The sequence below is a fragment of the Doryrhamphus excisus genome, chromosome 5, assembly GCF_030265055.1.
Source record: "Doryrhamphus excisus isolate RoL2022-K1 chromosome 5, RoL_Dexc_1.0, whole genome shotgun sequence".
NCBI lineage: Eukaryota > Metazoa > Chordata > Actinopteri > Syngnathiformes > Syngnathidae > Doryrhamphus > Doryrhamphus excisus.
This window is the reverse complement of record NC_080470.1, coordinates 18,273,731-18,301,136: the sequence shown is the minus strand read 5'-3', so window position 1 is coordinate 18,301,136 and position 27,406 is coordinate 18,273,731. Positions and strand designations below refer to the sequence as shown.

General features: G+C 38.4%; 2 protein-coding genes across 10 annotated transcripts in view; both read right to left on the bottom strand.

The window, feature by feature from the left end:
• opa1 (OPA1 mitochondrial dynamin like GTPase) overlaps positions 1 to 3,931 on the bottom strand; it is a 44,397-nt gene extending 40,466 nt beyond the window's left edge. For all 5 annotated transcript variants that reach the window (XM_058073199.1, XM_058073198.1, XM_058073202.1 and 2 more), the window contains exons 1-4: positions 3,763 to 3,931; positions 2,966 to 3,293; positions 1,094 to 1,190; positions 46 to 153 (exon numbers count right to left, since the gene is read on the bottom strand). In XM_058073199.1, the coding sequence (XP_057929182.1) occupies positions 46 to 153; positions 1,094 to 1,190; positions 2,966 to 3,293; positions 3,763 to 3,827 (598 nt within the window). In that variant the 5' untranslated portion in view covers positions 3,828 to 3,931. The remainder of the gene's footprint in view (positions 1 to 45; positions 154 to 1,093; positions 1,191 to 2,965; positions 3,294 to 3,762) is intronic.
• A 1,270-nt stretch (positions 3,932 to 5,201) lies between these two features.
• atp13a3 (ATPase 13A3) overlaps positions 5,202 to 27,406 on the bottom strand; it is a 44,973-nt gene continuing 22,768 nt past the window's right edge. The window contains exons 14-35 of one of the 5 annotated variants that reach the window (XR_009129819.1): positions 27,071 to 27,259; positions 26,932 to 26,993; positions 26,661 to 26,811; positions 24,655 to 24,771; positions 24,534 to 24,551; positions 24,286 to 24,439; positions 24,035 to 24,155; positions 22,945 to 23,069; positions 22,695 to 22,855; positions 20,727 to 20,855; positions 20,578 to 20,657; positions 20,464 to 20,506; positions 20,266 to 20,375; positions 18,337 to 18,433; positions 18,196 to 18,268; positions 17,937 to 18,114; positions 16,076 to 16,254; positions 14,902 to 14,990; positions 14,741 to 14,821; positions 12,423 to 12,506; positions 8,327 to 9,215; positions 5,202 to 7,712 (exon numbers count right to left, since the gene is read on the bottom strand). Coding sequence is in view for 4 of the 5 variants with exons in the window: in XM_058072689.1 (XP_057928672.1) it covers positions 9,027 to 9,215; positions 12,423 to 12,506; positions 14,741 to 14,821; positions 14,902 to 14,990; positions 16,076 to 16,254; positions 17,937 to 18,114; positions 18,196 to 18,268; positions 18,337 to 18,433; positions 20,266 to 20,375; positions 20,464 to 20,506; positions 20,578 to 20,657; positions 20,727 to 20,855; positions 22,695 to 22,855; positions 22,945 to 23,069; positions 24,035 to 24,155; positions 24,286 to 24,439; positions 24,534 to 24,551; positions 24,655 to 24,771; positions 26,661 to 26,811; positions 26,932 to 26,993; positions 27,071 to 27,259 (2,430 nt within the window). In the remaining variant the exon portion in view is untranslated. Of the gene's footprint in view, positions 12,507 to 14,740; positions 14,822 to 14,901; positions 14,991 to 16,075; positions 16,255 to 17,936; positions 18,115 to 18,195; positions 18,269 to 18,336; positions 18,434 to 20,265; positions 20,376 to 20,463; positions 20,507 to 20,577; positions 20,658 to 20,726; positions 20,856 to 22,694; positions 22,856 to 22,944; positions 23,070 to 24,034; positions 24,156 to 24,285; positions 24,440 to 24,533; positions 24,552 to 24,654; positions 24,772 to 26,660; positions 26,812 to 26,931; positions 26,994 to 27,070; positions 27,260 to 27,406 lie in introns of all 5 variants that reach the window. The other 4 variants (XM_058072689.1, XM_058072692.1, XM_058072690.1 and 1 more) reach the window with 4 other exon arrangements.

Below are 27,406 nucleotides of genomic sequence, written 5' to 3'. Positions count from 1 at the left end.
TTTTACTGAGATGGACAAGCTTGTCCACAGGCTTGCGACACTCACCGGAGGTCAGCAGGCTTCGGAGCAAAGTGAAGTTCTCTCCTATCTTGTCAAAGTCAGGCATTAGTTTGGCAATTTCCTCCATCTCTGGTAGCGCTTTGGCTAGTTTTTCTGTGGACAAAAAAAAAAATCATAGCCATTACGCCGGTCGCACGGAACGCTTGGAGAGTAGAAACGTCAACAAATCCTCCCAATTGTGGCGCAGGCAGGTACAAACCAGCAATAACCACGTTTACATGGACCCAAATATTCCAATTCCAATCAGATTATTTGCTCAAACGGAAAGAATGTAACCTTTGTATACACCTCATTCTGAAAGAAAAGTGCCAATCTGAATTAATATATAAATCGGATTCACAGGGGTGGGATATTCCTTTCCCCAATCCGATTGAGGTATTTTGTACCCGCTCAATTGGGTGCGTTCTTCTTCATTTTTCTTCTTCTGTTGTTTATTGGCGGTTGGCAAGCAGCTTTCGTGTGCATTAGCGCCATCTGTGGAACATAATCTAAACCATTCTATACGCCATTCACAAGTCCAGTTTTATTAAAAAAAGAAAATACATATCTATATATAAAACATGTGACGAGCTTAATTATAAAATATTAGCAAGATTGAACTTTATCTTTTCCTGTTCCCGGGTGCGTTCTTTCAGCGAATGCTAAGATATGACGTAACACGCAGCTCGAGACGTTCTTCGATTTAAAAAAAATGGCACTGGACTTCTGCGGAAAGTTTATTTTTGATCCAAACTAAATTTCAAGACTGTACGAACAAAAAACTGGCAATACGGAGTTATTCCAACAAGTGAAAGAATAACGCCAGGAAGTCGGTATCACGTGATGTTGGTGTTTACGTTTTACTGGGCATGCCCCATTGACTATTCTGGTTGATTATAGCATGTAGCATGTAGACACGCAATTGGAATATTCCTTTCCATGTATACCATTGCTTTCGGAAAGGTAATTCGGAAAGATTCCATTCGGAAAGAGAAAAACTCCTCATGTAAACGTGGCTATTGACTTGGTTTTCCTTGACGGCACAAAGACTTACCGAGATCAATTTGTTGGCTGAGCTCCCACACAAAGTCCGGAACGAGCCAGTTGTATTCGCTCAAATCAGGCAGCATGTCCTTCCACTCGTCATACGTCTACAAGCACACAAACGCCACGCAGATTAGTTAACAACGTCATCATGTTTTACAACGAATGCATTTAGTAGTGGCTGCAACGTTGATTGGTCGTGACTGGAGCGGTTTTACACCGACAATCCCTCGTTTAAGCTTAATCCTCATTAGGGTCGAGTGGGTATGCCGGAGCCTACCCCAGCCGACTGTAGGGAAGAGGCGGAGCAATGGCAGGGCACATATACTGTAAACAAACAACCATTTAGAACACCAATTTAAGAGTCTTCAATTAACCTAACATGTATGTGTTTCTACACCCGCACACGCATGAGGAGAACATGCAAACTCCTCACAGAGATGCCCACTGGAAAGTAGGATTCCTTATTTATGAATAAATCAATACATAAAATAAATACAATTAATAAATAAAATTGAGTAAAATAAAATGAAAAAATAAATTAAAATGAATGAAAATTAAAAATTTTAAATAAAAAATGTAATTTTAAATGAAATAAAAACAAATTACATTAATAAATCAATACATAAAATAAATAAAATTACATAAAATAAAAAAAATCAAAATAAATTAAAATTAAAGATTTTAAATAAAAATTTAAATTAAAAATAAAATAAAAACAAATTACATTAATAAATCAATACATAAAATAAATAACATTAATAAATAAAATTAAATAAAATAAAATGAAAAATAAATTAAAATGAAAATTAAAAATTTTGAATAAAAATTTAAATTTTAAATAAAATAAAATAAAAACAAATTACATTAATAAATCAATAAATAAAATAAACAAAATTACATAAAATAAAAAAATAAATCAAAATAAATTTAAATTAAAAAAATGTAATACAAATTTTAATTTAAAATAAAATAAAAACAAATTACATTAATAAATCAATACATAAAATAAATGAAATGAATAAATAAAATTAAATTTAAAAAAATTAAAATTAATAAAAATTAAAAATTTAATAAAAATTTTAATTTAAAATACAATAAAAACAAATTACATTAATAAATCAATCATAAAATAAATAAAATGAATAAATAAAATTAAATAAAATAAAATGAAAAAATAAATTAAAATAAAATAATTAAATAAAATAAAATAAAATTACATTGATGGAGTATTTTCCTGGATTGAGCATAGAAAACCTGTTTACAGCCTTCTAAGTACGTTTTTTCACCATGATTAGAGCCATCTAGACATGAACTAACACCCCTATAGTCACCGTTATTATTGCTCAGATTGCCAATTTAATACACACATTACAAGTAAACAAAATGTAATACAGGCCAGGGGGTCACCAATGGTTCTTCTTGTGAGAGCTACCCCCTTTTGTGATATTTTGTGACATAACTTATTTTAACCCGAACAAACCGACTACACTTGTTTTAGCACAACATTGACACAATGTTGAAGTCCCATTTTCCCAGATTCGAACGCAGATCTTCCTGACTGTGTAGCCAAGATGCTAATCACTTGTCCATTGTGCGATGATTCCTTATTCATAATTCAAATATTTCCATAGTTAGAGCATAGAAATCCTGTATATGTCCTCCTTAATACAGTTGTTTACATTTTTAGAGCCCTCTAGATATGAAATAACACCCCTATAGTCACCTTTACATTTGTTTTTGAATGTGCCTTCTGAATGCCTTATAATTGTATTGTATAATTGTATTTTCTGTGCCCCATACGAGAATTTGTTAAATGTCATGTTATTCAATCACGATACGCATGTATAAGAAATAAGTCCAAGACCACCCCGCTACCAACCTTCTTAGCTGTGTATCCTCCGCCCACCGCGCCGCCTAGCAGGATGTACCGCAGTCGCAGCAGCCTGGCAGCGAGTCGGGCCACCCAAAAGTTGCGTTGCTGCTGGTAGCCGCGACCCCCACCGGACCTCGGAGGGGGCTTCGGCGGTCTCATGGGCAACCGTGACATGGAGGTGAAATAACGGGCCGCCGTGCGATGAGGGGGTCGCTGCGAGTTGCCGTTTCCATAGTAACGGTGGTGGATGGCACGGTACAGAGGGTGCAGCTTCTGAAGGGGGACCCGAAACCGTACCCCCGTCCTGGTGGGGACCACAATCCTGCATGCCATGCTATAGTGGATGGGAGGGAATTGAATCATATACACACAATTAGCGCCTTACAGTGCAATAATGCTTGTATTTATGTCACAGTTAAGCATTAAACCTCAATATATGTGACGTGGACACGTGTACTCGAAAGTACACACTAACTACTTGATGCATGCGTCCTAATAAGGTTGGACAGCTGAGTCCTTATCGTTCTCAAGCTAGCTGCTCGTTTGGCGAAGCGAACGCAAAGTCCAACCAAACAAGGACAGTTAACAATACGTCACAAAATAAACTACACATTTTTAATAAAGCATTTGATATAACACACGCTTTCATGTTTTATTTTACTAGGACATCTCAGCAGCTAGCTTAGCTTCTCTCATACTGACAGGCGGTTAAGCAAGTGTCGCTCTTGCTAAGCGACCGGCTAATGTTATTATGAAAATAATAATAATGGCCGCTGCCTGTTTTCGAATAAATGTACACTTACCATCCAGCTTTACTGCCAACACGCAACATGGCGCTGTTCCTAACAGCGAGACGACAAGAATACATTTAAAATTCACACATCAAGTACAACCCAATTCATCTTGGGCACACTTCGATGTGTCGTTAGCTAAAGGACACAGGCTGGAATGACAGCCCACTTCCGGTAAGGAAGTCCTTCCTCCAAATAAGCACTGATGGCAAAACATACATGAATATAGTTCCCCCGTAACGGTGCGCGCCATCAAAGTCTCACCCAAATGCTTTTAATTCTCTAAAATCATAATAAATAAATGCAAACGGGTCACTTCACCATAATGTAAGAAATATATATTTTTAATACTTTATCAAATAAGATATAATAAATTCACAATTTTTCCCAATTAACCATTTACACTATATATTTCAAATATCTTAAATATTCTGTAAAATAATATTTATTATATATTATATAATATTTATTATATAATATTTCTTCACTTAGTGACCTTTTGTCATTTTTTTTCATAAAATAAGTTATACATCAAAACAATACAAATAAGAATATTATGGTTTGTATTATGTACCATTTAACCATGATTTGGAAAAAAAAAAGTATTTGCAATGTGTGAAAAAATTAAATATGGGCTGAATGACCATTAATAAAATAAAAATTATTTGTACACTTGCTGACCACTTAACCATATTTTAAAAATTATTTTAATAGCGTACACATATTTAACACATATAAAATTAATTTGTGCACTTACTGACCATTTAATATTTTTCCAAATATTTTAATACAGTGTATGCACTTACTGACCATTTCAGTATAATAAAAAATAAAATAATGAAAATAGTAATATACACAATTAAATAATATATAGTATATTATGAAGTATACAGTAATATATACATATTGCATCAGTAGTTGGAATACAAAATAAAAATATTGAAGTAGACAACTTCAAATGAAATCAAGAACTTGTAGACATGCAGCAACAATGTTTGCAAACATTTATTGAAAAAAGAAACTCTAAAATACAATCCTCAGGGGCAAAGAAATAAACATAAATATACAATAAATTATCCAGTACAAAACAATGTACATCTCTGCTGATAAAAAATATATCCAAAGCGAGCCTATTGCTGATGTGCAGGAACAGTTCCAATTAGCTGTACTGATGATAGTTGGTCAGTCATAAGAAAAATACATTTGATTATCAACTTTTAGAATCTTCTCTGTTCAGTAAAAAGACACATATTTCCCCCTGAGGAAACAACCTTCACACGCCACAGTCGGCGTGTTATCGTACCGTCGGTCACGCCGCCTATCGGCATCAAAACCTCGCGAGAAACGTCAAACTGATAACATAGAAACCAAGAAAACCCAAGTATTAGACACTCTGCAAGGCTGCCATAAACCAAGCCGAGGCACTGACGCCAATTCAGCCAAAAGGGAAGTTCTTTTTTTTTTTACCATTCTACAGTAGACATTTGCTTTCTGGTGTACAGTATACCCAAGACACAATAAATATCCACCCGACAATCAAAGTGGGATTCAAATTTCACCACAATTCAAAATACTGACGTGAAATTAATGCCCGCAATTCATTCCCAAGTAGGTCAATCCAACTTGATATGAAAGTGATGATACAAATAAATACAAAAGAACGTATAAATTAATCACACTTGATTGTAAAAAAAAATAAAAGTACCAAAATAGTGAAACCAGCCCTTGATAGTTAAAAAAAAAAAAAAAAAGATATATTCTGTACACACAGGAAATGTACATCACCAAATATACAACATATAATCCGGCTTTTTAGATTAAAATGAAAGTTACTACAGTTTACAAAGAAACATATTTAATCTTGATGTCTTTAGAATCATACATTTTCCCATCAGGTGGTGTTGCTAAGAAGCACAAGTTCCAAAAACTGGGTATATCAGGTCCCCCCCACCATTGCAAAAATATTTGGCCTCGTGGTATCAGATCACTCAGGAAAAATCATCTCAACACAGAAAATACTGTGGAACCTTGCTGAGCGTCATTCCGGGGCAACGAGTCAGTTCAGGAAAGACGAAAATATGAAAACAAATACGCTTTTATGCTTTTACAATTCAGAATACGTAGAAATGATGACGGGGGAGGGTAACTGAACATTTCAGGAGACGTGATTGTTGCCAAAGAGGCGATGTGGCGGCGAGATCAACACCCACTTCCCTGAATTCTATAATGTTTCTCGTCTCAGGCCTCTGCCAAAATGGAGCCAAAATGGAACCAAAATGGAGGCAAATGGAACCAAAATGGAGGCAAAATGGAGCCAAATGGAACCAAAAAGAAGCCAAAATGGAGCCAAAATGAAGCCAAATGAAACCAAAATGGAGCCAAAATGAAGCCAAATAGATCCAAAATGGAGCCAAATGGGGCCAAAAATGGAGCCAAAATGGAACCAAAATGGAACCAAAATTAAGCCAAAATTAAGCCAAATGGAGCCAAAATGAAGCCAAATGGAGCCAAAATGGAACCAAAATGAAACCAAAATGAAACCAAAATGGAGCCAAAATTGAACCAAAATGGAGTCAAAATGAAGCCATAATGAAACCAAAATGGAGCCATAATGGAACCAAAATGGAGCCATAATGGCACCAAAATGAAGCCAAATGGAGTCAAATGGAGCCATAATGGAGCCATAATGAAGCCATAATGGAGCCATAATGAAGCCAGAATGGAACCAAAATGGAGCCGTAATGAAGCCAGAATGGAACCAAAATGGAGCCATAATGAAACCAAAATGGAGCCATAATGGAACCAAAATGAAGCCAAACTGAGTCAAATGGAGCCAAAATGGAGCCATAATGAAGCCAGAATAGAGCCATAATGAAGCCAGAATGGAACCAAAATGGAGCCGTAATGAAGCCAGAATGGAACCAAAATGGGGCCAAAATGAAACAAAAATGGAGCCATAATGAAGCCAGAATGGAACCAAATTGGAGTCAAAATGAAACCAAAATGGAGCCATAATGAAGCCAGAATGGAACCAAAATGGGAGCCAAAATGGAACCAAAATGGAGCTAAAATGGAGCCAAAATGAAGCCAAATGGAGCCAAAATGGAACCAAAATGAGCCAAAATGGAGCCCAAGATTACCGCACATGCCAGCGTTTTTGATCAACATGCTGCCACATCGAGTCTTCCGAGCCGGGCGACATAGCTCGACTTCCGGTTTCTGTTTCCATGTCTTCGGAGTTACCGGAGTCACGCAGTTGTTGACGTTAAACGAGGTTCCACTTTAATTCCCAATCGGGGTTATTGCAGGTTAGCTTCCTCTCATGCTGATACTTAACAGGAAATGGCTTTTTTTCGGAGTAACACTGGCATTTTCTACATGTAGTATTTGAAATTACTGCTTCCTCGTGGACCAAATCAGCAAATACACCGCTCGGTGTACAGTATAGACATTCTTTTGACGCAGCCTTGCTGCACTTGACGAACAGGTAGATCATAGAAAACCGACGACGATTAGAAATGAAGTACCGAATGAAGTACTCGCAAAAAATGGGAGTACACTCCTCACATTTGAGAGAACGTCTTCTCAAGGGAGAGGATGTACTTTAGAGCAGTCTGCACGCAGCTCGTATAGCAGCATAGATCCACTGAAAATGAGCGTCTGCGCAAATGATCGTTTCACTTATGTGCGATGTTGTACTTTTGTTGGTACCCGAAATGAATACTGTGTTGTACTTCGTTAGAGAAGAGCAAGTTGTGTAAAAAGTAGCGAAACATTCAACAGCTGGACATTACAAGTTTTAGAGAAATGGAAATATACCGTGAATTCCGCTGTACAAGCCTGCGACTTGGTACTTGTCTTGTATATTACTTATCTACCTTTTTTGAGTGTTAAGTTGCTGTGTGATGATTTTAGCCTTCTAAGATGACGCCGTGAGTCACGCTGTTATGTTGAGTAACGACCTCCTGACTGTGTGGGTTCTCTCATAGCTCATGATTGGCTCCCGTCATATAAATAGCCGCCTGGTTCTCACGGACTCATGCGTGTCACCAAGTGTCTTTCTATGTTGATGACATGTGACTCATAGAATGCTAATGAAGGACCATGCTCTACCAGGGCGCTGCAATGATTGTCCACCAGAGGTCAGCCATGGCCAATGAACTGCGTATTGGGAAAATGTTTTGGTATTTGTATATTTCTTATCTATCTTTTTGAGTGTTAAGTTGCTGTGTGATGATTTTAGCCTTCTAAGATGACACCGTGAGTCACATTGTTATGTTGAGTAATGACCTCCTGACATTGTGTGGGTTCTCTCACAGCTCAGCTGCCTGGTTCTCACGGACTCATGCATGTCACCAGGTGTCTTTCTGTGTTGATGACATGCGAGTCATATAATGCTAATGTAGGACCATGCTCTACCGGAGCGCTGCAATGATTGTCCACCAGAGGTCAGCCATGGACAATGAACTGCGTTTTGGGAAGAAGTTTTGGCACTTGTATATTTCTTATCTACCTTTTTGAGTGTTAAGTTGCTGTGTGATGATTTTAGCCTTCTAAGATGACGCCGTGTAATGACCTCCTGACATTGTGTGGGTTCTCTCATAGCTCATGATTGGCCCCTGTCATATAAACAGCCGCCTGGTTCTCACGGACTTGTGCGTGTCACCAGGTGTCTTTGTATGTTGATAACATGTGAGTCATATAATTCATTGTATCTTTATCCTAAAAGTGTTGTGTGTAAAACAATGTCAGTATTTGACGATGGCCGTGCTAACAGTGTCCAGATTTATAATTAGAGTTTTTGGCTCGGTGGAAGCAGCCAATGAAGTGTGCAAGTTGCACCACGCGGACGTTACGCCCGTCCTGTTGCTACATGGGGTTGTTGAGGTTGTTCAAACTTGCATCACAGAGTATGAAGCAGCGTCGTCACAGTGCCGCTAGCAAGGGTGTTCAGTATTCATCGCTGTCGCATGTTGTGTTGTTACAGAGTGTCTTCCTGCTGGATAATGTTGAATAGGTTGGCTTGTGAAACAGCACCCCCTGCTGGATTCAAAGCTGCGGTGCCGTTTTTTGGACCTGCCCTTTGTGCCCTTAAGCCACTTTCGATTGGAGTTAGCATAAAAAAACTATTTACAATTGAAAGCAACTCTGGGGGTCTGGGTCTGGAGCTACAGTATTCTACAATCATCATGGCCAGTGACAAGTTCATGTGCAAACACACTCAAGGAAGGGGGGGGGGGTATATTAGGGACTGCTTTGTTTTTTTTTTTTAGATGCTAGGAGTTGCTCATGATTTGGTAAGAGGAGCCATTTTGTGGGCAGGGCTTGGCCTCAGTGGTGGTGGTTGGCTTTGGCGGCCAGTCCGGGTCCACGCTGAGCTCCTGGGCCAGGTGCATGTAGCGAGCCTTGGGCGCCACCTTGCTCGGGCAGCACTGGCACTTGGCTGCCGTCAGGTCAATGCCTTTCTGAAATGAGCACAATCCCACAGATTTTTAAAACAACAAAACAAACATGTAATTAACAGAGAGGTGATGCGGGAGGATGGAAAGATTTGATGAAGAGATGTTGCCTTTTTTTCTACATATTTCAACGAGCAAATATGAATCACATGAGACGACAGCAGGCTCATTTGCATGCGACATAAAGCTCCAAGGAATGCTCCCTGCTTTTACAAATGTTGCCTGAAATATCGGAAATAATGTTGTGGCTTCGCACAAAAGCCTGCATGCCAAATAAAAGACTAATCAATAAGTCAATAATTCATTAAATGAATTCAAAACTTCAATAAGTTAATATAGAAGGAATCATTTCATAATTCCACATTATATCTACAGACGTGTCACTCTTAAACAAGCCGGTCCGACTTGCTTCCCAGTGGCGCTCACACCAACTCCGGTAGGCGCTGTGGAGAGCGGAAACCACGCATGCCACGCAATAACTGGCGCGATGACTAGACAGGAAGTTCTAATACAGGAAGGTTTTTTTTTTTTTTTTTTTTGGGATAGTGGCTTTTTGGCCAAAATCCGATATGCTCTCAATTTCCAATCGCGACATCGGTTTTCCTGATCGGGAAAAATCCGATAACAATATCATGTCGGGCCGATACCCCCAGTTATTCTGAGCCTTTTGACTTTTTTCATGTTTATTATAATAATTAGCAAATATCGTTAATGGCTGCACAGTGTTAAAGTGGTTAGCGCGCAGACCTCACAGCTAGGAGACCCGGGTTCAATCCCACCCTCGGCCATCTCCGTGTGGAGTTTGCATGTTCTCCCCGTGCATGCGTGGGTTTTCTCCGGGTACTCCGGTTTCCTCCCACATTCCAAAAACATGCTAGGTTAATTAGCGACTCCAAATTGTCCATAGGTATGAATGTGAGTGTGAATGGTTGTTTGTCTATATGGATGGATGGACAGACGGTTTGATGGTTGGATGGATGGTTTGATGGATGGATGGACGGACAAATGGTTTGATGGATGGACGGACAGACGGTTTGATGGATGGACGGACAGACAGATGGTTTGATGGATGGACGGACGGACAAATGGTTTGATGGATGGACGGACAGACGGTTTGATGGATGGACGGACAGACAGATGGTTTGATGGATGGACGGATGGTTTGATGGCTGGACGGATGGACAGACGGTTTGATGGATGGACGGACGGTTTGATGGATGAACGGGCGGTTTGATGGATGGACGGACAGACGGTTTGATGGATGGACGGATGGTTTGATGGATGGATGGATGGACGGAGAGACGATTTGATGGATGGATGGACGGACGGTTTGATGGATGGCTGGATGGACGGTTTGATGGATGGACGGACGGACAGACGGTTTGCTGGTTGGACGGACGGACGGTTTGATGGACGGACAGACGATTTGATGGATGGATGGACGGACGGTTTGATGGACTGACAGACGGTTTGATGGATGGATGGATGGACGGACGGTTTGATGGTTGGACGGATGGTTTGATGGATGGACGGATGGTTATATGGATGGACGGATGGTTATATGGATGGACGGACAGACGGTTTGATGGACGGACGGATGGTTTGATGGATGGATGGACGGTTTGATGGATGGCTGGATGGACGGTTTGATGGATGGACGGACGAACAGACGGTTTGATGGATGGACGGACGAACAGACGGTTTGATGGATGGACGGACGGACAGACGATTTGATGGATGGATGGATGGACGGACGGTTTGATGGTTGGACGGATGGTTTGATGGATGGACGGATGGTTATATGGATGGACGGACAGACGGTTTGATGGACGGACGGATGGTTTGATGGATGGTTTGATGGATGGCTGGATGGACGGTTTGATGGATGGACGGACGAACAGATGGTTTGATGGATGGATGGACGGACAGATGGTTTGATGGATGGACGGATGGTTTGATGGATGGACGGATGGTTATATGGATGGACGGATCGTTTGATGGATGGACGGACGGTTTGATGGATGGCTGGATGGACGGTTTGATGGATGGCTGGATGGACGGTTTGATGGATGGACGGACGAACAGACGGTTTGATGGATGGATGGACGGACAGACGATTTGATGGATGGATGGACGGTTTGATGGCTGGATGGATGTTCATATGTGCCCTGTGATTGGCTGGCCACCAGTCTAGGGTGTACCCCGCCTCTCGCCCGAAGACAGCTGGGATAGGCTCCAGCACCCCCCGCGACCCTCGTGAGGATAAGCGGTAGAAAATGAATGAATGAATGAAATACCGTTAATTACTTCATAATGTAGTTTGTTCTTAGAAGGTACAAAATTGATATCATCCAAATGGTCACTCCAACTGTTATCTATTTCTCGTATTGATATGCTGAGAGTGATGTCACATGTGTGTGTGTGTGTGTGTGTGTGATGAACAAATGTGTTCTGGTTCACAGGTGTCCCACAGCAGAAGAATCAGGGATCGAGAGGGAGATGAATGTAACGCATTATTTTGGTAGTGGGGTGTTAAGTCATCGTTACTGGACGACACTGCTGGTGTGGATGAACGATCCTGTTAAATATCCCATTTTTTTTTTTAAATACAAAATAGGCCATATTCAACCAAAAACAGCATTATTTATTGGCGTGTTGTTGGTAGATGTTATGCTATGTGTGTTATGCTATGTGAGGACGAGGAAGGCGTCAGGCAACATTGGTAAAGCCGCTGGAGGATCCCTAGTAACCAGACTGATGCTATGACACAAAACAACAATTTTGCATGCATGCATGAGTGTTAGTTGGGAGGTGGGTGGGTTCGGGGTTTGCTGGTGAAACCTTTTCTGCGCGACACGCGACCCTTAAAGACTTCAAAAGAAGCGTGTGGAGACAAAAACCAAGGACTTCACAGCGGATGTCGGATGATTGGACTTCTTCAGACACCCATTTGACTGACTGGTTCTTAGTGGGAACATCACAGGCTAATAGGCAGATGCGGCGAGTGGAGCTTTGAGGCCAGCAGGTTGCAAGGGGAGGGCGGGGGGGCAAACAGGAAGTGAATCATGTCAGGTTGTTGAGGCACAAACAAAGAAGGAGATTATGGTTGTTTTGCTGCTGCTGATGTGTCAGAAGAAGAAGAGAGAGGGAGGGAGGGAACACCACACAAAAGGAAATGGAAAGGGCTAGAAAAAGATGTCAGATTTTCCCAACCTGTGGTGGTGGGGCAGCGGGAGCGTTGCCCTGTTTGTCTCTGTTGAACACAACTTTCCATAAGACGATGTCAATGATGAAGGTCTATAGTGCAGTGGGCAGGGGACAGAATTACAGAAAGGCTAATTTGCTTTGTTTTGTGCATTTTTTTTATGGGGGGGGGGGCTGGTGTTGTGCCTCATTTTACGTCAATCATTGCATGGACGGAAAAAAAAGCATAGGTGTCGGGTGTATTATCTGCCAAATTAGTACAATTGTTGATTATAAGGTCAATGATTGTGTTTGATTTTAGTCCAAATTTGATAGCAGTTGGCCGGGTAAAACCATGTAGCACAGGGGTGTCCAAACTTATTCCAGCGAGGGCCACAATCACTCATCATATCAGGAGCTGATTCATCAAATTGAAACTTAATTTTTTCTCTTTATAATCTCTTCATTTTTCACTTGATTGACGTTATTATTATTATTATTATAGGTGGATTTTCAATTTAGCTGTTTTTGATTTTCAGTTAAGATGCTGTGTGAGGATCTTAAGCCTTCCAAGATGAGCCTTCCATTTTAGAGAAATGGAAATATACCGTGAATTCCGCTGTACAAGCCTGCAACTTGGTACTTGTCTTGTATATTACTTATCTACCTTTTTTGAGTGTTAAGTTGCTGTGTGATGATTTTAGCCTTTTAAGATGACGCCGTGAGTCACGCTGTTATGCTGAGTAATGACCTCCTGACATTGTGTGGGTTCTCTCATAGCTCATTTTTAACGTATTTTCCGGACTATAAGTCACACTTTTTTTCCATAGCTTGGCTGTTCCTGCGACTTATACTCCAGAGCGACTAATAAATGAACAACACTGGACACCTTTTCTGTTCATGTTTATTTTTTGTGTAGCTGAATAAGCATTGTGTTAGCATATATTACACCTATTCAGCCTGTTCTCTATTCTTTTATTGGTAGAACTTGCCTTCCAAGAAGACGTAATGTCTGTTTTGGTCAAGTAGTTCAAATAAATTACCCGCAAAAAATGCCACTTATACTCCGTTGCGACTTATGTATGTTTTTTTCTACCTAATTATGCATTTTTGGCCTTGTGCAACCTATACTCCGGAGTGACTTATAGTCCAGAAAATACAAGATATATATAGATATGCAATTTCATGAGAATGGATGTACGGTACTTGTAATGAAAGGAAAAACAATGGCAATTAATTTTAATGTTAATTTTTAATTTTAATTTTAGCATTTAATAATATTGCGGAAAATATATGTATATATATATATATATTCACTGAAAAATACTTTCATCACATCCATTCTCATGAAATTTCAAGTTTCTCACTTTCGTAGGCCTTTTTTCTCGTAATATTTGGACTTCTGTTTTTCCATTTCTGCAGCTGTTATTTTCTTAATTTTGTAACTATTATTTCAACGTTCTTATTATAATCTTTCTTCTAACATGATGACTTTATTGCCTGAATATACCCATCATATAACGAGAAAAAGTACGTATTTATTTTCTTTTGTTGGCTTGACTCTAAAAAAATAAAATTTCTTCATTTCAAATTTATGGTGCTAAAATTATATTATTCTTGTAAAAGTGATTTTTTCCCACTTATAATATTTGGATTTTATTCTTCAAAAATGTAAACAATGAGCAGACATAAGGTTATTTCAGTGTTGCGGTGGAGGAAGATCTTCCTGTAAATCAGTGCTTCTCAATGATTTGAAACACTAAACAAACTGCTAATATTTATTCCTTTGGGGGGGACACATGCTGGGTATCGTGGAGAAGGGGATCTGACAAGTTCTGAGCGTGGTGATGTCATAATATGCAAATTAGATGAGTGAATTTGGTTCATACTAATGATTTTTCTCAATTTTTATATGCATTTACCTCCAAGTATCTTCAAGCTACAACATCAAACCTGATTATTTTGTGGCGTCTAAGGGTTTCACGCTGATGATTAGTTTGCTTGTTAAAAATTTGATTGTGCCGCAGTTTGGACAGCCCTGCTCTAGCGTGCACGCTAAGCATTGCGTGTATGCAAAGTCAGCCAAAGTATTAGGAAGCTTTGTTAACACGGTCCACTAAGTGAAGCAAGTCAGCATAAACCCTCCATTATCATGCGTTCCAATTCTTCCTCGTTAGGACGCCGTCTTTCTGCTCAATACCAGGAGGAGGCTTTAAAAGCAACAGTTTTCACGGCTTCTCAAAAAAACAAAACTAAGATACAAAGATGAAGACATTGCATGAGAAAGAAAAACATAAACCTGCATGGGAAAACAACCCATTGCTACGACACTGATACACACGCCTTACCTCTACCACAAAACACACAGCAGCATTGGTTACGATGATGGAGAGGAGCTTTAGTCTCCAATCCATTGGAACACACACAATCTGCATGGGGAAAAATGAACCTTGTTGTATTCAAACGTGGCTAACACACCAGCACAGTCCATACTTGTTATGCTTTTTACCTCCAGGAAGTCATCGATGGCTTGAGCAGGGTAGAACATGATGGACAGCAGGAAAATGTACAAAGTCAAACAAGTGACGACAAACTGCCCTGCGGGGAATACAAAAGACACAACAATGTAAAAGTGCATGCGGCGTGTACAGTAAGTACAGTGGTATGAAAAAGTATCTGAACCTTTTGGAATTTCTCACATTTCTGCATAAAATCACCATCAAATGTGATCTGGTCTGCTTTAACTGAAACCGCCCAAACATTTATAGGTGTTCATATTTTAATGAGGATAGCATGCAAACAATGACTGAATAGGGAGTTAGTTAAACACTGTTTAATTAAAGCAGACAGTTTTTTGATGAAAAAACAGTCTGCTTTAACTGAAACCACCCAAACATTTATAGGTTTTCATATTTTAAGGATAGCATTCAAACAATGACAAAAGGGGGAGTTAGTTAAACACTGTTTAGTTAAAGCAGACACTGTTTTTTGATGAAAAAACTGTCTGCTTTAACTGAAACCACCCAAACATTTATAGGTTTTCATATTTTAATGAGGATAGCATGCAAACAATGACAGAAGAGGGAGTTAGTTAAACACTGTTTAATTAAAGCAGACACTGTTTTTTCATCAAAAAACAGTGTCTGCTTTAACTGAAACCACCTAAACATTTATAGGTTTTCATGAGGATAGCATGCAAACAATGACAGAAGGGGGAGGAATAAGTAACTGAACCATCACATTTAATTTGTAGCCCCACCTTTGGCATCAATAACTTCAACCAGACGCGTCCTGTAGCGGTTACTTATTACTTACTTATTCCTCCCCCTTGTGTCATTGTTTGCATGTTATCCTCATTAAAATATGAAAACCTATAAATGTTTGGGTGGTTTTAGTTAAAGCAGACACTGTTTTTTCATCAAAAAACAGTGTCTGCTTTAACTAAACAGTGTTTAACTAACCCCCCCTTCTGTGATTGTTTGCATTCTATCCTCATTAAAATACGAAAACCTATACATGTTTGGGTGGTTTTAGTTAAAGCAGACAGTTTTTTTGTTTTGTGATTTTGACAAAGATCTGATCACATTTGATGGTGATTTTATGCAGAAATGTGAGAAATTCCAAAAGGTTCAGATACTTTTTCATACCACTGTACAGTTAAGTCGGTCGTGAGGTGCGCTTACAATTCTTGTAGCTTGGTTTCCTGAAAGGTTTGCCCTTTGAGAAGATGATGGAAACAATCAGGTACTGGAAGCAGGACACGTAGAAAAGGCTGGTGTTCTCGTAGTTGCTGATGTTGTGGTCGTCCACTTCTGTGTGGTTCAGCTCGGACGTGTTCACGCGCGATGAGGCATTGCAGGCACTGAAAGCATCCACGGAAGAATGAATTTGTGCAATTCTTTTCACACAGTCAGTGTTCACCTTACAAGTCATATGTATTTTTATTCGAGCACCGTACACATATGTCCGATATAGCTTGGTTAGCATCATTAAGCCGTTCCAGGAGGTCCAATATATTGTATATTCTTATGTATAAGCTGTACCTACTACATAAAAAAACTTTGGTTGGCACATATATGAGTCAGACAGATGTACGGTGTCATCCAATGACGAACACCCAACTAATCGCACAACAGATGTACCTGAGAAATATACAAACATGTATCAGTAAGAATTTAAAATGGAAAAAAAAATCCAACATTTTTGCTGTTTTTTACTTTACTCAAATTTTCCAACTATTGTAGCATTCTTCTTGTAAATTCTCTTCTGGTAATTTTATGATTTTTTTCACTTCACAAAGTGAAAAATAAATTCATAAGTTGCTGTGTGATGATCTTAGCCTTCTAAGATGTCACGCTGTTATGTTGAGTAATGACCTCCTGACATTGTGTGGGTTCTTTCATAGCTCATATATATATATATATATATATATATATATATATATATATATATATATATATATATATATATATATATATATATATATATATATATATATATATATATATATATATATATATATATATATATATATATATATATATATATATATATATATATATATATATACACATACATGCAATTTAATGAGAATGGATGTACGGTAGTTGTAATGAAAGGGAAAAAACGGCACTTAATTTTAATGTTAATTTTTGTTATTTAATTTTAGTATATAATTTTGTATATATAATAATATATATATTAATATATATAATTAATATATATAATACTAATAATATTGCGGGGAATATATCTCACTATCGTAGGCCTTTTTTCTCGTAATATTTGGACTTCTGTTTTTCCATTTCTGCAGCTGTTGTAGCATTCTTCTTGTAAATTCTCTTCTGGTAATTTTATGATTTTTTTTTATTTTTATGAATTTTTTCACTTCACAAAGTGAAAAATAAATTCATAAGTTGCTGTGTGATGATCTTAGCCTTCTAAGATTAAGATATGCCTTTATGCCTTAAGATTAAGATATGCCTTTATATTTGAGTATATATATATATATATATATATATATATATTATATATATACACATATGCAATTTCATGAGAATGGATGTGCGGCACTTGTAATGAAAAGAAAAAAAACTGCACTTAATTTTAATGTTATTTTTTTAATTTAATTTTAGTATATAATTTAGTACATATAATATATATATATATATTAATATATATAATAATAATATTGCGGGGAATATATATATTTGGACTTCTGTTTTTCCATTTCTGCAGCTGTTTTCTTACATTTTGTAACTATTATTTGAATGTTCTTATTGTTAAAAAAAATCATTTATGTTTTCCATAATGCATTTCATGGGAGTTTGACAAGCAGCATAGAAAAAGGGATGCAATGTTGCTTCAGTCCACCAGAGGGAGCTAGAGGCAAACAGAGGGAGGCAGTCCAATGACTGCTGCTCAGACGCAATGCATTATGGGAAGTTAAGAGTTGTGGTTTCATTCATTTTAAACTCATATTGGTGCATGTTTGTACATTTCTAACGTGTTGCCTTTTCAGCGTGACGTTCCTCACGCACTCACTCTGAAAGTGGTGTCCACACGGTGTACCAGGGCTGGTATTTCACCCAAAAGAAGGCAAGCATCTGGAAGCCAAAGCAGATTACGATCTGGCTCAGCACAGACAAGAGCAGAGGCGCCGAGATCAGGCCTGACGGGGGAGGACGTGCAACCAGCTCCTTCCAGGCTGGGTTCAGACTCACTGGAGGTAGTGGAGCAAACGGAAATCGGTCATGAACAAACAATTGCTTAAAACATATTCCCGACTTATTTCCAAACTTACTGGTGAAAACAATGAAAAGAATGATGGCGATATCAATGAAGAGGAACTGGAAATCTCCAAGGTTACTGAGAATCTGAGGGGAAAGAGGAGTTGTCATGAATGTTCCGGGTCTCCATGGAGTGCAGAAAGAGGAGTACATACGGAGTAAAGGAGGGTGACGCTGATGTACTGGATGATGCTATAAAGAGCCATGAACTTGAACACACAAAAGGAGGTCATGAGAGCAGCGCGGCCCTCCCTGGAAAAGAAGTAAAAAAAATTAAAAACAGTCAGCATCAAATGTATTTTTTGTGTTAAATAAAAGTAAACAAGAAAAATTACTCAAATTTCACCATGACAAGGAATGTGAAATAACTAAATTGTATCTTTTTGTTTTGACTTTGTTTGCATTAATGTTGACGTTTTGTTTAAAAAAAATGAAAAAATAAAGTATAAAAAAACAAGAGAAATGACTCAAATTGCACCATGAGAAGGAATGTGAAATAACTAAATTGTATACTGTGTATGTCCAGTGCCCTCCTTTTGTTTTGAGTTTGTTTGTATTAATGTTGATGTTTTGTTTAAAAAAATTGAAAAAATAAATTATAAAAAAAGGAAACAAGAGAAAAGACTCAAATTGCACCATAACAAGGAATGTGAAATAACTAAATTGCATCTTTTTGTTTGAGTTTGTTTGTATTAATGTTGACATTTTGTTTAAAAAAAAATAAAAAAATATTTAAAAAATAAAGAAAAAAAAAGGAAACAAGAGAAATGATTCAAATTGCACCATGACAAGGAATGTGAAATAACTAAATTGCATCTTTTTGTTTGAGTTTGTTTGTATTAATGTTGACATTTTGTTTAAAAAAAAATAAAAAATATTTAAAAAATAAAAAAATAAAGAAAAAAAAAGGAAACAAGAGAAATGATTCAAATTGCACCATGACAAGGAATGTGAAATAACTAAATTGCATCTTTTTGTTTGAGTTTGTTTGTATTAATGTTGACATTTTGTTTAACAAAAAATTGAAAAAAAATTAAAAAAATTAAAAAATAAAGAAAAAAAAGGAAACAAGAGAAATGATTCAAATTGCACCATGACAAGAAATGTGAAATAACTAAATTGTATTTTTTGGTTTGAGTTTGTTTGTATTAATGTTGATGTTTTGTTTAAAAAAATTGAAAAAATAAATTATAATAAAAGGAAACAAGAGACTCAAATTGCACCATGACAAAGAATGTGAAATAACTAAATTGTATCTTTTTGTTTTGAGCTTGTTTGTATTAATGTTGACGTTTTGTTTAAAATAAATTGAAAAAATAAAGTATATAAAAAAGTAAACAAGAGAAATGACTCAAATTGCACCATGACAAGGATATCTTTTTGTTTTGAGTTTGTTTGTATTAATGTTGAAGTTTTGTTTAAAAAAATTGAAAAAATAAAGTTTATAAAAAAAGGAAACAAGAGAAAAGACTCAAATTGCACCATGACAAGGAATGTGAAATAACTAAATTGTATTTTTTTGTTTGAGTTTGTTTGTATTAATGTTGACATTTTGTTAAAAAAAAAATTGAAAAAATAAAGTATATAAAAAAAGGAAACGAGACTCAAATTGCACCATGACAAAGAATGTGAAATAACTAAATTATATTTTTTGTTTGAGTTTGATTGTATTAATGATGGCGTTTTGTTTAAAAATTGAAAAAATAAATTAGATTTAAAAAAAAAAAGGAAAGGAGAAATGACTCAAATTGCACCATGACAAAGAATGTGAAATAACTAAATTGTATTTCTTTGTTTGAGTTTGTTTGTATTAATGTTGACGTTTTGTTTAAAAAAAAAAGAAAAAATTAAAGATATTTTTTAAAAATAGGAAACAAGAGAAATGACTCAAATTGCACCATGACAAGGATATCTTTTTGTTTGTATTAATGTTGACGTTTTGTTAAAAAAAAAAAAAATTAATAAAGTATAAAAAAATAATAATAATGTATAAAAAAAATAAAAAATAAAAAAGTATAAAAATAATAATAATAATAAAAATAAAAGTAAAGAAGAGAAAAGAACCCAAATGAAGTTAAACCAACCTGATGAGGCTCGGGACACACGAGATGTTGGGTGTTCGGGAGGTGAAGGGAGAGGCTACGGAAGCTTCCAGCTCTGACAGCGAGATGCCACCATGAGCCCTCTTTAAAGCCTAAAAAAAAACGAAAAAAAAAAATATATGTTTGTTTCAACACCGGGCTGCCACCTGCCACGGTCTCTCCTCGAGATGTGGGACGTACCCCGCAGTCGTTGGCTCCATCGCCACACATTCCCACAAAGTAGCTGTGAGCAAATAAATGACAGCTAATCAAGTAAACGTGTGGAAGACATCGAAGGGATTCACGTATACTCACTCCACGTCCTGCAGGGCCTCAATGAGCTGCGTCTTCTGATCCGGGGCCATCCTGGCAAACACTGTTCCATGCAGCACCAGCTACAAAGACGATCGGGTGTTAGCAATAACAAAGTCTTTGAATGTACTCTCTCTTGAAAGACATCATACCTTTTGAAGGAGATCTGGGAAATGCTCGGAAATGACGGAAAATGACTTTCCGTTCATGGCAAAATGGTACCGCTCCTGTTGTCTGGGTTCATCCATGTGGCAAACATCGTCCAGGCTGATGTTCACCTCCTAAAAGCAGCATTTCAATGCAGGTTACGTACCAGTGGACATCCAGATGCTGACATCTTAGAAGTACTATAAGCTGGACTGGACTGACATCACAACTGCACTTTAGAAAAAAAGGTCAGATCAGATCTGCTCAGGAGGCTGAGGTCCTTTGGGGGACAGGGGGCCCCTCCTGAAGACCTTCTATGACTCTGTGGTGGCCCCAGCCCCTGCAAGAGGATGACAGCAAAGCTGTCCTCCAACATTTTCCAAAAATAAAATACAATGAATAAAAGGTACAAATTGAATTTAATCCAAAACTAAAAGATCAAATAAGAAATTAAATAGTAAAATATATACTAAAATATTATAATTAAGAAGCAAAGCAATAAAAATATAAAAAATAAAACCAATTAAAATAAAAAGACACAGGACGAGTTAAAAGCCAGAGAATAAAAGTGGGTTTTAAGACGAGACTTAAAGCTTTCGATGTTGGGGGCCTTTTTTACTTGGGGCCAACCACAGAAAAGGCTCGGTCCCCCCTGGTCTTAAGTCTCAGACCTCAGTGACCGCGCTCGAGAGTAAATTTGGATGAGGTCCGAGATGTATTTGAGTGCCATCCCATTCAACGCTTTAAAAACAAACAATAAAATCTTAAAATCAATCCTAAAGCGAATAGGCGTGATGTGCTCCCCCTTTTTGGTTCCTGTTAATTCTGAATTCCAGAATTCTGGACTAACTGTAAGCGGGAGAGAGACTTTTGGCTAATTCCAGAATAAAGTGCATTACAGTAGTCCAGACGTGATGAAATAAAAGCGTGCATGACTTGCTCAAAGTGTCGCAAAGATAAAAAAGATTTAATTTTAGATAAAAGGATTTTAAAACTGCATCAATTTGTTTATTGACTTTAAAATCAGGAGGATAGCTTCAGTCTTCTGCTCGTTAAGCCTTAAAAAGTTGTGAGCCAGCCAAGCCTTGAAATCCCTTAAGCACTCGAGAAGGGGTGTCAGGGGGGCATGGTCATTTTTTGCGAGTGGCAAGTATATTGGTTGATAGGAGATGCCATGCTTTTTAAGTAATGTACCAAGTGGGACCAAGTAGAGGGCAAATAAAATGGGCCCAAGAATTGATCCTTGCGGGACTCCACAGTCAAGGGGAGCAGTGGAGGAGTAAGATCCCCCACAGTTCTCCAGGCGAGATAAAAGAATGGTACGGTCCACTGTGTCAAAAGCAGCAGTCGGGTCTAAAAGCACTAAAATGGCTGAACCACCAGAGTCAGTTTAAAATTAAAATTAAAATTAAAATTAAAATTAAAATTAAAATTAAAATTAAAATTAAAATTAAAATTAAAATTAAAATTAAAATTAAAATTAAAATTAAAATTAAAATTAAAATTAAAATTAAAATTAAAATTAAAATTAAAATTAAAATTAAAATTAAAATTAAAATTAAAATTAAAATTAAAATTAATAAAAATAAAAAAAAATAAAAAAAAATAAAATAAAATAAAAAATAAAAATAAATAAAAATAGGTCGTTAAAAACCTTTAAAAGTGCAGACTCAGTGCTATGAAAGGCCCTGTAACCTGACTGGAAAGTGTCTAAAATCCCATTCTCATCTAAAAAAGGTTGCATCTGTGCAAGAACACTTCTTGGCCAAATACATGTCTTTACCTCTTATATCCTGTTATGATTTAAAAATGACTGTTTTGCCTTCACATTTCTTCTCTTTTTAAGAAACAAGTTTCAAAACACGTATTAGAGCTGTAATTGGAATACCCTGCAGCCATGACATTTTTGGCCAAGGTTACAATGCCGTTCCACGCCTAGTTCCAAGTAGAGGCATTTCAGGCTGCATCCTCACCTCCACACACGCCGCCATGCTTGGCTTGTCGGCATATCTCCAGGTGATTCTGGCGGTATGCCCATCATGCGGCGGGATGGCGTCTGCAATTATGACGGTGTCCTGCGGGGGGATCATACCGCAGTCGCGGGCCACGGAGACGGCTGTCAGCATGTTGTCGCCTAAAAAAAAGAAACATTGAAGGAGAAACATGTCGGCTACGGCGGCGATGATGTGCACAGATATAAACAGACGGGAGACTAAAGCTTACCGGTCACCATGACTGTGCGGATGTTGGCTCTGCGGAGCTCCAGCAGCACCCCGGGCGTTTCGCTCTTCAGTTTGTTCTGCATGATTATTAGACCCAGGAACTCCATGTTGGTCTCGATGTGTTCTCTAGTCACAGGAAGGTAGACATGGACGTTATTTGAACCTGAATTGCTTTTAAGTTATGAACCCTTGCGGACCCTCAGGGCTTCCGACACCGTGCTGTTATGTATTCCCAGAGTTAAAACACGAACACACGGTGAGGCATTTTTCCAGTTGCAAGTTAACTTGATTGCAAGTTAACTTGATTGCAATTGTTGCTGCTCAGTGTGGCCCAACCACTTTATTTTAAAAACATGCTAGGTTAATTAGCGACTCCAAATTGTCCATAGGTATGAATGTGAATGGTTGTTTGTCTATATGTGCCCTGTGATTGGCTGGCCACCAGTCCAGGGTGTACCAACCGTGTACTCCGGTTTCCTCCCACATTCCAAAAACATGCTAGGCTAATTGGCGACTCCAAATTGTCCATAGGTATGAATGTGAGTGTGAATGGTTGTTTGCCTATATGTGCCCTGTGATTGGCTGGCGACCAGTCTCACGCCCGAAGACAGCTGGGATAGGCTCCAGCACCCCCAGTGACCCTTGTGAGGAAAAAGCGGTAGAAATGAATGAATGAATGTACCACTTCCACATGGAATGGGAGGATGACTTTTTTCCCCATTCTATCACGTCCAACATGCCACGGCTAACTTCATGACTTCATGCAGCGGTAAAGATATGCTAATTTATTAATTAATTTCTGGAAAACTGATATAGCCAGGGAGCAATAACCGAACCACAACTGTAGTACAGCATACTGGCCTAAATTGGACCACTCCCACGTCCTTCCTTTTTTCTGTATGTGATATCAATATTTTTATTTGAGATCTACCTCCCAGTATACAACAATTTCATTGTCATGCTTCATTTAAATATCATTTCATAATGATCATAAACATTAGCGTGGGTTACCTGTACTGCTGCACCCCTACCTAGCTATGCAGCTACGTCGTCACATCTTTTGATTTTGTGCGTTCATAAATGAAGTCTACCTGCTTATGTTCTGGACTTTGTGCCACGTGAGTTTGGATTCCAGTCGACGGTGAGCCAGCGCTATTACTCGGAAACCTTGCTTGGTGTATCCCTCCAAAATCTCTGGAAAATTGTCCGGCACTACAAAGAGACAGCGAGATACCGAGTGTTGCAATTTCTATTTCGTCCAAAGAGGAACACGTGTTTAGGATTGAACACGAAAGCCTGCGTGTGTTGCTACTGTTGTACCTAATGACTCAATAGAACTCACCCGTGTCGGTCTTGCAGTGGCGAGCCACCACCTCTGGCGCCCCCTTCATGTAGGCGTCCATACGTTTCTCCCCCAAGAGACGAGCCACCACGCTCATCCTCTGGAGTGCAGAGGAAAATGGAAACTGCCGCACAATACCTATTTCGTATTGCGACTAGAAATAAGAAAGAAACAAGATTGAAGCGCATACGACTGCTGTACAAAAGGAACAAAAAGGAAATTCATGGAAAAGGGAGCAGCCGACTTACAGACAGGTCATACAGTTCCTGGATTGGGAAAAAGAACAGAGCAGAATGAACACATGAAAACAAGGATATTGCAAAACAAAGGTGGCTTGTCATTATGACAAACATTACTAATCAAACTTACCATGTCCTGGTCTGGTAATACGGGCTCTGGAGGCAACAGCTGCTTTGGCGGTCGAACCACAGTAGGCATGATGCGGTTGTGGAGAGATGTTTCTTCCTCGGTGGCTTCCTCCAGGATCTGAAAGAAAAAAAATAAATAAATATGAAAGCCAATAGCTATATTTGACACGCTCTTCCCTGAGTCTGTGAAACTAAGTAACGATGTACCTAATACCCGATATCGGAACTACTAGTTGGGTCCAGAACCGACCAAAGTAGTCCTCGCTTATAAATGGAATATTTTTGTAGTTAGAGCCTGTTTACCACCTTCTAAATACATCTGAGTTAACATTATTAGAGGCGCGCTACACGGTGGACGAGTGGTTAGCACACAGGACTCACAACTAGGACACCCGAGTTCAATTCCACCCTCGGCAATCTCTGTGTGGAGTTTGCATGTTCTCCCCGTGCATGCGTGGGTTTTCTCCGGGTACTCCGGTTTCCTCCCACATTATGTCATTATATGGTCATATCACCTCGTACTTCAGTACGTGTAAAATTAAAATAAATAATGATAATAAAATAAAAAATAAACAAAATTAAAAAAATGTAAACATTTAAAATTTTTTAACATTTTAAAATAAAATTAAAAAAATAATTTTAATTTCAACATTTTTTAATTTTATCACGGTTCTAAAGGACGAAAGCAACAGGACTGGTCAGCGTTGGTGAAGATGCTTCATTTGCTCCCATTTGTTCTCCCCGTGCATGCGTGGGTTTTCTCCGGGTACTCCGGTTTCCTCCCACATTATGTCATTGTATGGCCATATCACCTCGTACTTCAGTATGTGTAAAATTAAAATAATGATAATAAAATTAAAATTAAAAAAAATAAAAAAATAAAAATTAAAAAAATTAAAAAAAAATAAAAAATTTCAATTGTTTAAAAATTTTAAACATTTTAAAATAAAATTAAAAAAATGTAATTTTAATTTTTAATTTCAACATTTTTTAATTTATTTTTTTAATTTTATCACGGTTCTAAAGGACGAAAGCAACAGGACTGGTTAGCGTTGGTGAAGATGCTTCATTTGTTCCCATTTGTTCTCCCCGTGCATGCGTGGGTTTTCTCCGGGTACTCCAGTTTCCTCCCACATTCCAAAAACATGCTAGGTTAATTGGCCACTAGGCGGCAGTAATGGCAAGAAACATTGACTTTATATTAGATTACCTTAACACCGCATTAAGTCATGAAGTCATCCATGGCATGTCCACATGATAGAGTGGGGAAAAAACATCCTCCCATTCCGTGTGGAAGTGGTAAATTCATTAAGTTTGGAAGAAATTAAGTTGAGGATAACTGGTTAGCTTGTGGCTGCACGGCGTGCAAGTGGTTAGTGCATAGACCTCACAGCTGGAAGACCCAAGTTCGATTCCACCCTCGGCCATCTCTGTGTGGAGTTTGCATGTTCTACCCGTGCATGCGTGGGTTTTCTCCGGGTACTCTGGTTTCCTCCCACATTCCAAAAACATGCTAGGTTAATTGGTGACTCCAAATTGTCCATAGGTATGAATGCGAGTGTGAATGGTTGTTTGTCTATATGTGCCCTGTGATTGGCTGGCCACCAGTCCAGGGTGTACCCCGCCTCTTGCCGAAGACAGCTGGCATAGGCTCCAGCACCCCCCCAACCCTTGTGAGGATAAGCGGTAGAAAATGAATGACTTATTAGAGCCCTCTAGACATGATATTCATATCATATCATAAGACCACATTTAAACTCACACATTAGCACTGGGAGAGTTCCTTCTTCTTGTTTTTTTTTTTTGCTTCTATTTTTTCTGTACTTCCTGGTGGCTCCTGTCTCATATTACTTCATTCAGCCACGTTTATGTTTGAAAATACTTAATGTAGACTTAATTTGCTTACATTTGTGACAAATATTTACTCTCAAATGCCCAGAGGCGAGTGTGGCGACAAAGTACCGTCACGTATTCCGTTAAAAATACTACTGCAGGTACAGAGCTCACCCAGCCGGTGGCCTCAAACATTTTCAGGTCCAGCGGGTCCCCAGATAGCTGACCGTCTATTTTGGTGAGGGAGTGGCAGGTGGCCATGCAAGCGACAAACTGGGACTTGACCAGATTCTCCTTGTAGGCTTTCTCTTCCGATTGCTGGAATCTGGAAACGAAAGAAACGAGGACTCAACAAAAAATCCAATAAATGTTGACCAGGAAAATTAGGGTATTGGACAAATGTCACAACCAGTTTTTAAAACATCCGTGCAGATAAAACGCTGACCTTCCATTCTCAACTCTCTGGACTCCCCATAGGTCCAAGCCATCTTCTGTAAGCGTTCCTGTCTAGAAAATATGATAACAATATTATACTTACTGGACCGAGATAGAACACTAACCGACACCTGGAACGCAGGACTCACCTTGTCAAAGCAGACCAGGTTGATCTGCCCGCAGATATTAATTCTTTGGGGGCTGATGCAAAAAATTCCAATTTCTTTGAGGCGCCGCTGGGCATACACGATACCAGCCGTCATGGCCGCCGGCAGCGCTGGCGGAACAGTGATGGTGATGATGTCCAGGGACTCGATGATGATGGTCTTGGCCGGCACCTGAGGAGCCAGAAAGGATGACAGCTTGTTCTCGCTAATAAACTCTTTATCATCGAGCTTCCGTTGGAAAAACATTCAAGTACAGCGGCTATCGGTATCATACATGGGAAGTAGTAAGACTCAAGTGATTATTTAATTTGAGGTATT